Below are 15,131 nucleotides of genomic sequence, written 5' to 3' on the forward strand. Positions count from 1 at the left end.
CTGGTAGCATTGATTTTGTCATATATATTGTTTTTAATTTTTAAATTCAATATACAGTTTGTTTTAACCCCCAGGCAAAGATTGTCTTGGTCGTCTTTGTCATAGCTGTTAGGAATGTTTGTTTTGTATTTCAAGTCAACTTTCAGTTTATGTTCGATCTATGAGTTTAACTGTTCGTCTGGTATCTATGGGGGAGGGGGGACGAAGATTGTGATATAAATATTATTAACTAACGCATTATGGTGGGAACTATTAAAATAGAGACCCTTATTTATCATCCTTAAATCATATAACTGTTATGTTGATTGTGAATAAATATAATCAAGTCTTCAAAAATAATTTTATTTATGGATTTCTTTCAAAGAGAATACAATACAGTAAATAGCAATTTCAATATGTACGCATTACACAGAAAGACAGACGAGGAAAAATAAACTAAAATTTGATAATGTTTTGCTATAATATTTCTGAAACAAACAACACCGGGAGTACATATTACATATCATAGTCATATATTCTGAAGTTTACTGTAACATATATATAATTATCTTTGAATATTGTTTATCACATGAAACAGATACCCGGAAATATATTTTGCATTTAGATAGAATTCTATATACATTACAAATCAGTTCTATCGACAACCAAGTCGCCATTTTAGACGGGGCTGACCTTTTTATAATTATGTTGTTCATAGCTCAACATATTCTTCTTCTTCTTCTTCTTTAGGTTTTCAGTAGTAATTCATTAATCTAAAGATTATTTACTGCACTTAATGAAAAACGATCATTCTTAAAATCGGTAGCACATTCTTTTTACTTACTGTTCACTAGTTACCTTTGTGCAATGATATCTTGAAACATTGTATTTATTGTCTCACTTGACTTCTGATCACGTGACCGATGTAGCAACACCGGACATGTGATCCACAAGGGTGTAAGATGTCGTGCCTATGGTTGAAGGCGCTCTGTAACGGCCTTTACTTGTAAAGGTACTTTCCCTGTGAAGAGCCCATTTACGCTTTATTACTGTTATAACCTAAAAGATAACAACTTATTTTATAATACGTATTCCGTCAAAGATAATAATTGTACACGCTTGTAGCATAAATGTCAATATGTTAATAAGTATACGGTTGTCATGCTATTACTGTAGGGTTTAAAATGACATTATGCGCCACCATGATGGTCAATCACATTTCAGTAAATTTTGTAACATTAATCTTGTTCGCGAAATAGTTATTACGTTTCCTCGAAAGTACATACTTCTTTCCTGCATATAATCTTGTTAATAAATGAAAGTGTGTCAAGGGTTCTACGTCGCATCATCACACCAAGGTTACTATTTCGTGTGGTAAGTGTTATGTTAAATCCTTTAGCGATTGTGTCAAGATGAATTACACATTACAATATTACGCAACAATTATATGAGGGGACAGTAGGTAGTAGTTTGCTAGTCGCAACTCTTGCTAAAATTGCACTCTTTTCAAAATTAACCAATTTTGCCGAACATACCTATTCAACCACCTATTAACTAACGCTTGAGCAAGCAGTAACCATTCGCCAACAGGACGTCAAACAAGCACAAATAAAGGAATGTTTTCGGGAAAAAATGTATACATACATATTTTCGGATCCTTAAATCGATTAAGACATTGAGGACATGTACTCATGTTACTTTTGAATCTATCTTTTTTAACTTTATAGAAAAAAGAATGGAAATCCCACAAAATAGCAGACAAATGAAGTCCACAGAGAGAGGGTTGTTCAATTCAATGAGAAAATTCGGCACCCGGAGAACAAAATGGACACCACACTAAACTCAAAACTTATTAATGAACCAAAATTTCAAACAAATGAGACACAAGAATAACAGCAAAATAAATGACTTATCTGTGTGTTATTATTGTACTTCATCCGCCAATCAATGATTGGTTATATATTAATGACACAATAATCCATGCCAAACATATATTTTTCAATATGTGTCAGTTCTTATCAAGTCGCTTCGAGTATAAATAAAAGTTGTGAATATATTTAACAGAAACTACTTTATGTTACTCTTATGATTAACTTATCAACACAAAATAAACCAGCACCAACACCTAAGACAATTACTAAAATGTAACATATAATGTAAAATGCTAACCAATTTCCTGATTATAAACAGACGTGTGATTTGTACTAAGGATTTTCTTATCCCAGGCATAGATTACTTAAGCTGTATTTGGCGCAATTTATTGTTTCGGAATGACGTGTCATCAATGACCTTCATCTTTGCACCTAGATATTTTTATATGAGTGTCACTGATGAGTCTTGTGTAGACGAAACGGACGTCTTGTATATCAAATTATAAGCTTGGTAAGTTTGATAACTAATTACATTAGACTTAAAAGTTGTGTGTGATAGAATTATATTAAAAGGTGATCAAGTGATAACTTAGGCAGTGCGGTATGATATAATTTAAACATGAATCGAATTTAATTATTTTAATCATTTCAACATATATATCAAATAACTCGATTACCAGAAAAGGTATATATATATTTGCCACACTTCAGACGACAAGATAAACAAAAATATATGCGTTGTTCTAGTTCTAGCAGAATAGGTTCGAGAATCTCACTAACATAATAACAATACTCGTTTGGGGAGACGTTTAGTATCAGTTAGAAATAAAAAGCAGTACAAAGTAGGTTTTAATCATTATTTTCTCTATAAAATATAAAGATGAATTATTTACCTCTCCATTGCAGAAGCAAAATATGATAGAAACGAACGCCCCCTGAAATATAAAACAATGATTTAACTGTTATATAATGATCTGCAAATGTATCTGTTAGATGATATGGATCCTTTTTACTCAAGGCATAAATACGTCTGTTAAAAATCTAAAAGCAAAAATAACACATTTACTGCTGTCGTTTGAAGGTTAATGGAACATGCAGTCAATTTTAACAGCAAAAAGCGTAATACAACTCGGAAAAGGTGATTCCAAAGAATGATTATTTCCTTTCAAGTATCAATTATATAAAATATTCGTCTCTTCGTATCAATAAAACGAAAAAAGAAATGAACAAACATCGAATTGGGAAGGAAGCACCTTCTTATGACAAACAAGTAGCTACTTCATCAATTACTGTCCAAGAAGATAGATCGTAAAGTGAAAACACTTTCTATGCATTAGTTAAGTTAGAGCAAGGTTAATTATTTTGTGAAAGCTTCATCATGGGGCTCATTTGGGATTAAGTCTTTTACTAAAATTGATTACTTAAAGTTTTGCTGATTAAAATATAATTTGTTACTTTTTCATGACCTTTATAAAACGTTTTTGTAGAATAATTCTATATGTCAAATTTGAGAACAGACGACTAAAATGTTAGGTTCCCTGTTTGAATTATCCATCTTAACACTGTCAGACATAAATCAATTCAGTGGTCATCACATAGAACTCAATTATGACCAATCAAACAATGTTTCTCGTATTGTGTGTTTAAGAATTTATAGATGCAATAAAAATATGTCTTCGAGGAAAATTCTAAAACAACAATTTCGAGTCCTCTACGTCACAGACAATCATTATTAGAAATGCATTTTGTCAAACTTAGTTTGACAGACAAAAGTAACATAACAGTGACCAAACAAGTAATCTAATTATCATAATTAGGATATCAAGAATATAGAAACAAAACTCGTGTTACACATCCTTCAAATAACTGTTTTGTTTCTTTTCACACGTTTGTTAAACTGTAGACATTTGTAGCCTTATTCAAAGGAAAAAAATGTTTAAAAGCGTTACAAGTTTGTCTAATTTTGTTGTAAAAATTCAACTGTCGGAATTAATATCTAAAATATGGATTCCTTACCCTTTCAGAACACTTGAGTTGTCGGTTTTTCTTCCACATATTAGTACATTCCATAGGTCACGTTAAGATAATAGTTTACAAAGAAAATACTTCTTTCACGACATTTTTGTTTGTCTCTAGTAGGTCTGGGTTTTTTATTAACAGAGAACCAGCCCATTTTTTTTTACAATTGTATCCTGATGTTTACAGGAATCGAACTTGTTTCGTATGTTTTTTCTTCAAGAATATATTGATATTGTATAACAATTAAAGAAGTAAGTTGTCTGAAGTCAATGTTATGGGCCGTCTCACAGTATTGTTTATAGCTGAAGACCTTTAAGGTCCTCTTATAATGAAGAATCGTAATATAGCTCTACAAAAAGGCGGTGTAGTATGATTTCAAATTTGAACAGAGGTCGAATACGTGGATCTCAGCCATCCGATAATGTATTATGCTTTACAAGGCTCTGACATGGCATAATAGGAAAGTATTTAAAAAATTGAAAACCACCGGTCCGGGTTATGTTAAATTAGTAAACGAAAAGCAGATAACATACCGCTATTAAGGACAACTAAATTTCAGGCTTCTGTTATGGGACATGAACATAAAGAATATTTAGGGGTTAAAATTTACATCCCGACACTAACCTGTGATAGAAGTGTAACGTAACAACATAAGATTTAACTGTAAAAATAAGTTTGAAACAGCTTGCCTCATCGAAACTGCACGGAGCCAATAAAAGTAAAACAAAAGACCAACCATGATATGCACAACATACCACTTAGCTTCATCAAAATTGTATGATATGATTAAACGTGTCGTTCGTTGCTGTATATCATATTTGATATGCGTTCATTACTTTGTACATACACCAGTCCGATAGTTTTCACGTTTGAATTGTTTTACATTTGTCATTTGTGATTTCAGGTTCTTTTATTACAGACTATTAAGTATGCGTTATTCTCATTGTTGAATACCGTACGGTAACCTATAAATATTCACTGCTTTGTCATTAGATCTCTGGTGTGGAGAGTTGTCTGATCAGCAATTACAACACATTTTCTTTTCGTATATTTTATAAGACACTTCGGGTATTATAAATAATCTGATAACACATTATTGAAATAAATTAATGGTTGCCATGTACTCTTTGGTTTTAACAAGAGGGATAATCAGATTACTCTTATTTCCATAAAATCAAATTTCAGACCAAGGATAACTACTATACGTTTGTTCTATAACGTACGTTGTTGGTCGGTACTTTCCTTAACAAGCATGAATAATAATTATTAAACTTTAAAGCCCTATCCAGTCTAGACTATTGCGAATGGATTACAAAACACTATTAAAGATCTGCTGTCAATACTAAATTCCTAATCTGACAAAGTTGAATGGGATCAGCAAAGTGGAATCCGTAAAGTCTAAAACAATCGGTCAAATGACATTTTCAGACAATTACGAGTGCGGAAAAATAACAAAGTTGCTTCCACTATACGCAACATGTCACATAATTAGGCAAGGAATCATTTACCTGTAATGATAAATGAAGTGCTACAGCTATTAGGTAAACTTCTTCCCAACTAGATCCTTCTTCTGGTTTAATTGGGAACATTAAGTACTGAATACCAAGCAATGGAATAAGTATTAATGTTGCTCTTGTGGCTTTTCTGTAAATTATAACAACATTGACAAATACTTAAACTATTTATTTATGAAACATTAACTTTTATCTTGTCATAAAGAAACTGCATAAAATGAAATAATAACCAAGCAAATTGATCTTGAATGTACGTTTAAAAAACTGACTGAGATAATGGTCGAAATAATTCACCTACAGTTGCATTAAATGAAAACTAAAACGCATACTTATTATAATAGTTCTGTAATGTTACCGTTGTTGTTGATCTTTTGTGAAATAGACGGATAATTGTTTCACTCTTAGCATATGAAAAGTTCGTTATTTGATTTTAAGTTATAAAAAAAAAGAATGAGATATTTCTTTGTCTGTTGATTATTGTATCTACCTTGTCTGTCCTGCTTCTGGTATTTGTCGTAATTTTGTTATCAACAATCTCACTATATTGCACAGAAAAATCAAATTCAACTGTAAATATCAAAATATGAATCAAAATGTTATGATCACATAGAAGCAACTTACTAATCACATTGTTGCGACGTAGATATTAAGAGGTCAATCTCGATCCAGAAAATTAAAAAAAGATTGTTCTGTCTTCAGGACTTGGTTGCTCTAAACGTTGGATAGTGTTAACCAGTGGTTAAACTGCTTATCCACTAATTAACTTGTAACCAATGGATTATTTCTATTGCTCAAAAGTTATCCAGTGGATAAAACGTGATATTCGCCGGATAAAGAAAAATACACCACCACGGATTCTGTTTTTTATTTGATTTACTTTTAAAATACATATTGCGATTACCAGTCAAAAGATAAAGGAAATATTTACTTAATCAACATATAGTGGTAGTGGATCATTACATTTGCATGCATTTGATTTAAAGATACCAGTGGTATTTAGATTTGTACATATTATGAGGCCTTAGTTACATTGTAATTACACGTTGCCATGCGTTCTAGCAGGCTCGCGTTATTGTGAGGTATAAAATAAGTTCTTATAATAAACATAAATAACATCTTTGACAAAACTTGGTTAGAAAATCGTTATCTTTATTAAAGGCAGTGTGGATCAAATCTTAAGCTTACATTAACACTTTTGTGCATGGAATTGAGGCTTATCCTCCAATTTGCAATCTTACTACACATTATTATTTTGATAATAATAACAGTGAATGTAGACTTAAGGATGGTATCATAGATATAGTGTTCTGACTTCATCTCTTGTATTGATTAAATCTTGCCCAGCATTTATCGTGTATAGCTGACGTTGTCGGTAGAATGGGTACAGAGTCAATAGGCCAGTTTCGGGATACGGTTTTCAGACGAATCTGGCATGTGACTTCCATCGCCACGTGACAGATATGTATGCATTGCTATTTCCAAACGGGTGGAAAAGATTGATTTTATACTGCAAAAAAAATATCGGAAATTAAAATCATCCTCCCGCATTCTTACGGCAATCAATTATTGTGTTACAAACTGTCTGGAACATAAATTATTTCTTTACTACCCTACAGAATGACGATTATAAACGTACCGGAAACTTTTTATAGAGCAGTGATACATGCGCGCCTTCTATCTGGTAAATAACTCAAAAAGGCTTGCAAAATTGACGATCTTTTCTTTTGAATACATGAATCTTGGGTTTGAAATTGGGTTGAGACCTTATATGCTTTGTTAATAAATACGTACAAAAATAGAGGCTACTACTGGAGCATACATTATCCACTGTAATGTACTTTCTTGATGCCAACAGCTGTAAGAAGAACAACAATCGATCCTTAATTGTTATAGCAATTCAAATCTGTGTTTATGATTATTGTTTTCCAATGTAAACGACGTTTATCTAGGTCTGTATCAAACTAATGATCTATTTATAGAAAGCACTACGGTATAGAGATTGTTTTACATTACTTAATACTTTAACAAAAAAACTGGAGTTAGAAGGACATTGATTTAAACTGGTAGTTACTGATGGAGATACCTCAATGTGTGAAATGCATAGATACAGTATCTGAGGCTTTCAATTTGTACTTTTATGTATATAATTTCAGCACTCCTAAATGACAATAAATTTAATAAAAAACCAAACGTCTTTTCCATTCAATTTTGTGATCATCGAAATCAATGGCTTCCTAACTGAATTACAGATTAATTTAGAAATAATAAACTCATCTGCACACAGCAAAATCGCTAAATGCAACTTTTGCTCGAAGGTGCGCAATCTCGATGATAAACATGTACATCTAACAAACCATTCAACTCGTTAACCCGTAATATAAGGTAACAAATCATTAGTATTCTTGCAGGTAATTCAAATTTGGCTTTGCTGAATTTTTGTGCAAAACATAGAAATGATAAAGTCACACCAGTTGCAAAATAACCATGAGACCCTCAGATGACAAAAATGGCGCAATAACTTAAAAAATAATTTTTACGTTTGCACGAGTGGACTTTGAAGTTTGCAGTAATGTAATAGATGTAATGTAGTGTTTTATTGTATGATTTGCCTTCTTTCTTTCAAGAACTGTAAAATAAGTAAAAAGACATAACACATATACCTACAGTATATTATCATCTTTGCTTGAGGCTCTTACTGCTGTATAAACTCCAACTAACACAAACGGACACACTGAAAAGATATATTTTGTAAATTAAAACAAAATTGATTGGGTTATGTTTTCATACATATATCGCACACACTTTAAACAGCCTTATCATTGAGGAAAACAAATATTTGAAATAAAGGACTGGTTAATACGAACAGTCAAAACAGAAGGAAGATACAAATCAAAGAGGGTTACTCGATAAAAAACAGACTGTCACCAAACGTACAACATGGAGAGAGCGTTTCCAATTGTGTTCTTGTCAAGTTGATTTTTATTGATGTATGCACTAATGAAATAATATGAAAAGTCCTGTTTCTGAAAAATGATATTCATCTTAATTTTAAAAGAACCATTTAATCATTTCGCTTTGCTCCTCACATCATTTTGACCGCACCTAAATAATTTATTTGCTCGAATAGATATATCTCCAAATGAATTTTTCAAACAGAGATATGAGAGACTGTACAAAGTGATAACAAAAATGTCATTCTTAAGGATAAGTATTTGTATAATATGTTATACATAACTGATGATTTTTCAGTACAACTTGACTTCAGTCTATAAATGTTTGTCAAATTCAATGTGCTTTTGACCTTTAAGTTATAACTTAAAAATTTGTGACAAATATATTTCGATCTATTTAGGTAATTGTATTCTCTAATTATCTATTAGCAAGAAGCACATTAAAAAGAAAGATATTAATTTCTAGTATATACGTTATGTCTGAACCTAGATTTCCCTGCGGATCATTAGACCACGGATGTGTCAAACGTACACAATTGATTATAGTAGGAATTACCCCTAATGCATTTAATGCACATTTCACGGCCAAAAATACAGAATTAAAACTGAAAATTACATCTTAATGAACCAGATCTATTTGTAACACGCAAAGGATACTTTGTCAAATTCAAAGTTCATTTTACAAAAGTGTTAAATGCCATTTGACTTGTTGTATATGATAACTTTTTTGACGTAATCGATAAAATCAGCAATGAATTCAAAAGCACGTAAAGTTATCTATCACGCTTAAAACATAATATTAGATGCATGAGTTTTACTAGATACAAATAATAGTAGCAAACATCTATCATGTATCATTTAAAAAAGTTAATTGTTTTTCGACCAATGAGCTTCTAGTGTTATTATTGATGACTTTGTGAAACCATAACGTGTCATTTGCAAATGTAATAATGACGTGTTTAAAGATGTAGTTTTTTAGATTTAAAACTCTATAGCAAGTTTAATTGAAGTCCTGAAAACAGTTGACGAATGTGTAATAGTTTGTTTCTATAATGAAACAAATTGTTTCTATAATGAAACAAATTACTCCTAAACGCCCGAGAACACAAATCTTAGTTCTATATTATATGATGGTATCTCGCCCAGCATACAACCTGATATATTAATATAGATTTGCATACTATATATTTTTGAACAAGATAAATTGTGGTAGCTAAATATATTAATCAGAAAATAATTTCAAAATTATAGCAGCTCAAAGATACAATGGATTTTTTAAGTAAAATAACTAGATTTTGCAAAAGCATTGTATTCTTAATAACAAGACCTTATTTTTCTGTGTTGGGTGTATGTCTTCTAGAACAAATCAATCAATAAGACTTATAACCATCAAAGAAGTATACACAATCCGTTGTAGGCCTTAGTCTGTATTTTATTCGGAACACAAACTCAGGGAGTACGAAAATTATTTCAATAGTTATCGAAATATACATTGTATATTATGTCATTTAATATGTCTGAGGCACCAGTGAAATACTTACCCCAACCTATAACGGTACACACAATAATCAGCCATTTACCCGTAATAAACGTTTTCACCATTATAGTGTGAAGATAAACACCTTCACAGAACATCCAGGCAAAATTACTCACAACACAATATTGTGTAATAACGTGAAGCACAACACACCAAATCTGAAAAAGAAATCATTTGATATCTACACGGAAGAAATTGATATATAATAAAAGACAAATTGACAAAAAAAAAATTACTGCATTATGTATATACATACTTATATCTGTATGTCTTTTATTACTTCTGTTGGTAATTTTGAATCTGATTGACCTATAACCCTCATCTTTAGTTCCTCATTCATGAGCAAGTATTATTTTGTCTGTGTGTTTGAAACAATAATGTACAGGTTTGTTGTATCTCTTACCACAGTAAATATTATGCTAGTAAACTGATTAATTAGAAAGGCGAAAGATACCAATAGAACATTTACAACTTACCAGGTGAAATAAATTTGACAAAGAAACTATACCAGGTTACAAATGCATAATTACACAACACTATATAAAACAACAAATACTGCGGAACACGGACCCTTCCAAAATTCGGGGTTGGAATACTTTCTTTGTAAGGGCTAGCGTGTCCTACTCAACATACCATTTTGTCATTTATACAAGTACAAATATGGTGGTAAGTCTCATATCACAAACGAAGAAAACATGGGATTGTGTTGACGACCATTGGAACATATATGTGGTTTGCTTTGATACATGTGTGCTATCTATAATTGCAAGTTAGATAATAGTTCTCAGGATTATAATTTAGTACACCAGTCACGCATTTCGTCTACATAAGACTCATCAGTGACGCTAATATCAGAATAGTTATAGAACCAAACAAATACAAAGTTGAAGAGCATTGAGGATTCAAAATTCCAAAAGGTTGTGCCAAATACACTTAAGGTGATCTATGCCTGGGATACGATAATCCTTAGTTTTTTCGAAAAATTCAAAGTTTTATAAACATAATTGATATTCATGTCAACACCGAAGTGCTGACTACTGGGCTGGTGATAACCCCAGGGACGAAACGTCTACCAGCAGAGGCATCGACCCAATGGTGTAAATAGAAATCAAAGGTACCAGGATTATAATTTAGTACGCAAGACGCGCGTTTCGTCTACATAAGACTCATCAGTGACGCTCAAACCAAAATAGTTATTAAGCCAAACAAATACAAAGTTGAAGAGTATTGAGGATTCAAAATTCCAAAATAGAGACACGTTCAACAAAGATACAAAATTTTTGATTATTTTGTAGGGGGAATCATCTACAGCGGAACGGGTGCATAAAACATAATGTAAACTTCTTCCTGGATATCGCACGAAAATAGCATGTCTCGTATGAATAAAAAAACCAGATTGGCCAGGCAATGAGCATTACTTGATTTCATCGGAATGCAGAATGCTTGCTGCTGGTTGGCAAGACGATAAGCACTTTTTGTTGACATCAGAATACAGATTACTAGCTACTGGAAACAAAAAGTAAGCGTTTATAATGATGTTGGTATCAGGAATATTAATTAATGTTTTTAAACTAAAAAAAACCCAATTCATCCCCTCCTAAAACAAGATATTCGAGGTACAAAGTTTGACTAGTTATCTCCTTTTGCAAACTAAAAGAAAACAAAACACGTTATGTAAATTTCAGTCGTCCGATGCGCTTTTATGGATTTACCTTCATCAGGAACGCAAACAGCCAAATATTCAAAAACCAATTAATAGCTATATGAAAAAATATAAGAGGAAAGAACCTTGCAAAAGTATTAACAAAAAATCATAAATTTAACGTAAATTCAAACAGGGAAAGTAAATAAAAGCTAAGTAAATCAAATGCTGCATCAACCATTGAATCGACACAATCAACTTTGATATGCCCAACTTAATACAGGCATTTTCCGATGGAAAATCATTGAGTTGTCAATTTCATTTTCTGTATCAAGCAGTTAATATGCCACGTCTTACGATGTATTTGTGTACTGTTTGTATTTGGATATTTTTTTCATTTCTTGCCATGACATTGTCAGTTAGTTTCCGAATGATTAGTTTGACTATCCCTATGGTATAGTTCAACTTTCTTTTAAACACACATACAATTTTATTCCAGATTTTGTCAACAATATTTTTGTCTTCGAGGTAAATTAAGGCAACAGTAGTACGCTGGTGTTCAAAAGTCATAAATCGATAGAGACAAACCCGGGTAACAAAATAAAATCGATGGAAACACATCAACAATTAGAGGAAAACAAGAGAACAACAAAAACACTGAAGTGCAAAAACAAACCGCAAACATACAAAAAAAGGACTATTAGATAACAACTGCCATATTCCTGACTTGAATAAGAACATGTAAAGAAAAACAGTTGGTTGAATATGGTTTAATGGCTAGCCCAAAACATCTCGTCTTATGGCAATGTTCCTTTTTAATATTAAGGTTAATGTACCAGTTTCCATAGTCATGAAATGGAAGAATATCATGTTTCTGCAACAACAAGGTCGTGAGAGAGATTTACTTTGCTAAGGATTTAGATCTTATCGTAAAATATTCGAGGTGTTTGTCGTATCTTGGTAAAATGAATAAGGAAACAAGTTCAATTTAGATCAGTAGTTTCAGAGGAGAGGATTTTGGTAAAAACTTACAAAAATTTAGGTGTGAAAAGTTGACTTTAAAAGGCAATAACTATTTATGGGGTCAGTTGACCATTTTGGTTTAGTTGCCTTAATTGTAGATTTAACTGTGCTGAACAGTTTTGCTGTTTACATTTTATCTCTATCTATTATAATAACCAGGATAATAACCAAAAACTGCAAAATATCCTTAAATTTACCAATTTAAGGGCACTTACCCAACAACAGGTTGTTAGATAGTCTGAAATTTCAGGACAGAGATTTTGTTTTGAAAAACATTTTTACCCTATGATAGATTTGCTCTGAATGATTCAGTTTCAGTGCTATAAGCCAAAAACTGCATGTAATTCCAATCTTCTATGTTTATCTACGGCGGCAATCTTGGTTGATGGGCGGGGTCATTGGATACATTTTTAAACTTGATACACTAAGAATGAGTTAGGCCTAATTTGGATTCATTTGGCCCAGTAGTGTCAGAGAAAAAGTTAAAAGGCGACATCGACGACGACGGAGGACGGACGCCAAGTGATAAGAAAAGCTCACTTGGCCCTTTTGGGCCAGGTGAGCTAATAAAGTAGATGTTAACATAATTGACATGTGATGAGTTTGCAAACAACGAATTTGACAGGTAGTGGGTTTTCTAACAACACATAACAGGTAATGGATAATCTAGCAACACTAAACAGGTGATGGTAAATCACAAAAAGCAAGTGACAAGCGAATAGTATTATAAAAACACATTTGGCAGATGATTAGTTTCCTAAAATCACTTTTGACCATTGATCATTATTGACAGATATTGGGTATTTCAGCAAAGCTTGACATGTGATTCATGTTTTAGCAACACTTGACGAGTGTCAAATGTGGAACAGGATCTGCTTACCCCTCCGGAGCACCTGCGATAACCCCTAGTTTTAGATGGTGTCGTGTTCGTTATTTATTAGTTTTCTATGTTGTGTTATGTATACTATTGTTTGTCTGTTTTGTCTTTTCCATTTTTTGCCAGGGTGTTGTTAGTTGTTTTTTTCGATTTATTAGTTTGACTGTCCATCTGATATCTTTCGTTCCTCTTTTTGACAGATATTGGGTATTGTAGCAACCTATTGGACATGTTTTACAGTTGATTGGTAAACTAGATACCAAATGACAAGTGCTATGAAAACATATTTGATAAGTGATTGGTTTTGACCAGTGTTCTGTTTACTAACAATATAAATGTGTGGTTCTCATAGACAATGGAATCATATGTTTTGTTTAGTAATCACAGAAACGCGTTTTATTATTTTGGTGAAGGAAACTGACACTCACATCACTAAAAATCATTAATGGGCCTACAAATCGAGTTTTATATATTAATCAACACTATACACAGATATTGACAAAAGATTTGATTAAATAATATAAAGTCACTTTTGATAAACATTGATAGCCCTCATGGGAATTCTAATAGAATTTGACGGTAACCTTACTATAGAAGGATCATTAGATGACCCAATAAATTGTGTTTTATGGGAGTAAGACCACGATTGATTTTCCACTCTGGTTCTATATCAAATGAAAGTTTTATCGTTTTTATCGTTTTGTACAAAAAAGCAAGAAACAAATCCTAAACTCTTTGTTTCAAAAATCTATGCAGTTCTGTTATACATTTGCCTATTTTAGTACATTGTGTTGAGCTTTTATTGCTGGTATAGAATGGGTTTGCCATTTTCTAATTCTTATCTTTTGTAGTATTTGTATAAGATGAGAATTTTACTGTTTAAGGTTTCAACCTAGATAATAACATTTTTGAAAAAAAATCATAAATTGTCAAACATGTCAAAATAGACATTTAAAACCCATAGATTTTATTGCATATGGCGATTAGGTCTTGTTGACTCACTCAAGATGCATTTTTGCTCAAAACATTTTGTCTCTTCAGTTTTTCTATATCTAGAACAGTTTTGTCCAGAAAAAAAGCAATAAACAAAATAAATGATACAATGATCTTCCAGAAACAATTAATCATTACATGGGCAGGTTTCAGTTCTAGTGACATCCCCACCTGTTTATCCCACACATTTTAAATTTGTATACATACCGGCTGATCATGGAGTACATCACCATCCATTATAACCAATACATTATACAGGATATACATAATGGCAGTCAGTAAATAAGAAATGAACAAGTTTTTATGCAGGGTTATTCTGTCACAACGTAGTTGTCTGAAACGAAAAAAGTGACAAATGATACCACGGGTCAATACCATGGCAACAACGAAAACGACGAAAATTGAAAAAAAAGAAATATTATTCAAATAACGCTACACAGGAAAGCACAGATTGATAAACATGAACCACCGTAAACTTTCAATATGTTTTCCGTTGTACCCACTTTACAGACCATTTTGTTTGGCATTTTACTACATTAAGTTGTGACGTTTTTTCTCTTGTTCAATGACAATAGAAGTTTTTAGCAGTCAATTTACTAGCCAATCAACATACATTTTGACCTTATTTGAAAAACTAAACTGAAAATATATGTTTGGAATAAAAATAACACTGTATAAGTTTAAGCAGATTTTTTATTTTATCCTTATGTGGAACGTTCAAACCA

At 32.0% G+C, this 15,131-nt stretch overlaps 1 protein-coding gene across 4 annotated transcripts in view; it reads right to left on the bottom strand.

Annotated features, from left to right (window-relative positions):
* Window positions 1-373: 373 nt before the first annotated feature.
* LOC134706416 (calcitonin receptor-like) overlaps window positions 374-15,131 on the bottom strand; it is a 63,774-nt gene continuing 49,016 nt past the window's right edge. For all 4 annotated transcript variants that reach the window (XM_063565333.1, XM_063565331.1, XM_063565334.1 and 1 more), the window contains 8 exons: window positions 14,614-14,740; window positions 9,876-10,029; window positions 8,048-8,114; window positions 7,175-7,238; window positions 5,871-5,950; window positions 5,378-5,513; window positions 2,744-2,785; window positions 374-1,038 (listed from right to left, as the gene is read on the bottom strand). In XM_063565333.1, coding sequence (XP_063421403.1) covers window positions 892-1,038; window positions 2,744-2,785; window positions 5,378-5,513; window positions 5,871-5,950; window positions 7,175-7,238; window positions 8,048-8,114; window positions 9,876-10,029; window positions 14,614-14,740 — 817 coding nt within the window. In that variant the 3' untranslated portion in view covers window positions 374-891. The remainder of the gene's footprint in view (window positions 1,039-2,743; window positions 2,786-5,377; window positions 5,514-5,870; window positions 5,951-7,174; window positions 7,239-8,047; window positions 8,115-9,875; window positions 10,030-14,613; window positions 14,741-15,131) is intronic.

The sequence above is a fragment of the Mytilus trossulus genome, chromosome 2 (genome assembly GCF_036588685.1).
Source record: "Mytilus trossulus isolate FHL-02 chromosome 2, PNRI_Mtr1.1.1.hap1, whole genome shotgun sequence".
In the NCBI taxonomy this organism is placed as follows: Eukaryota; Metazoa; Mollusca; class Bivalvia; order Mytilida; family Mytilidae; genus Mytilus; species Mytilus trossulus.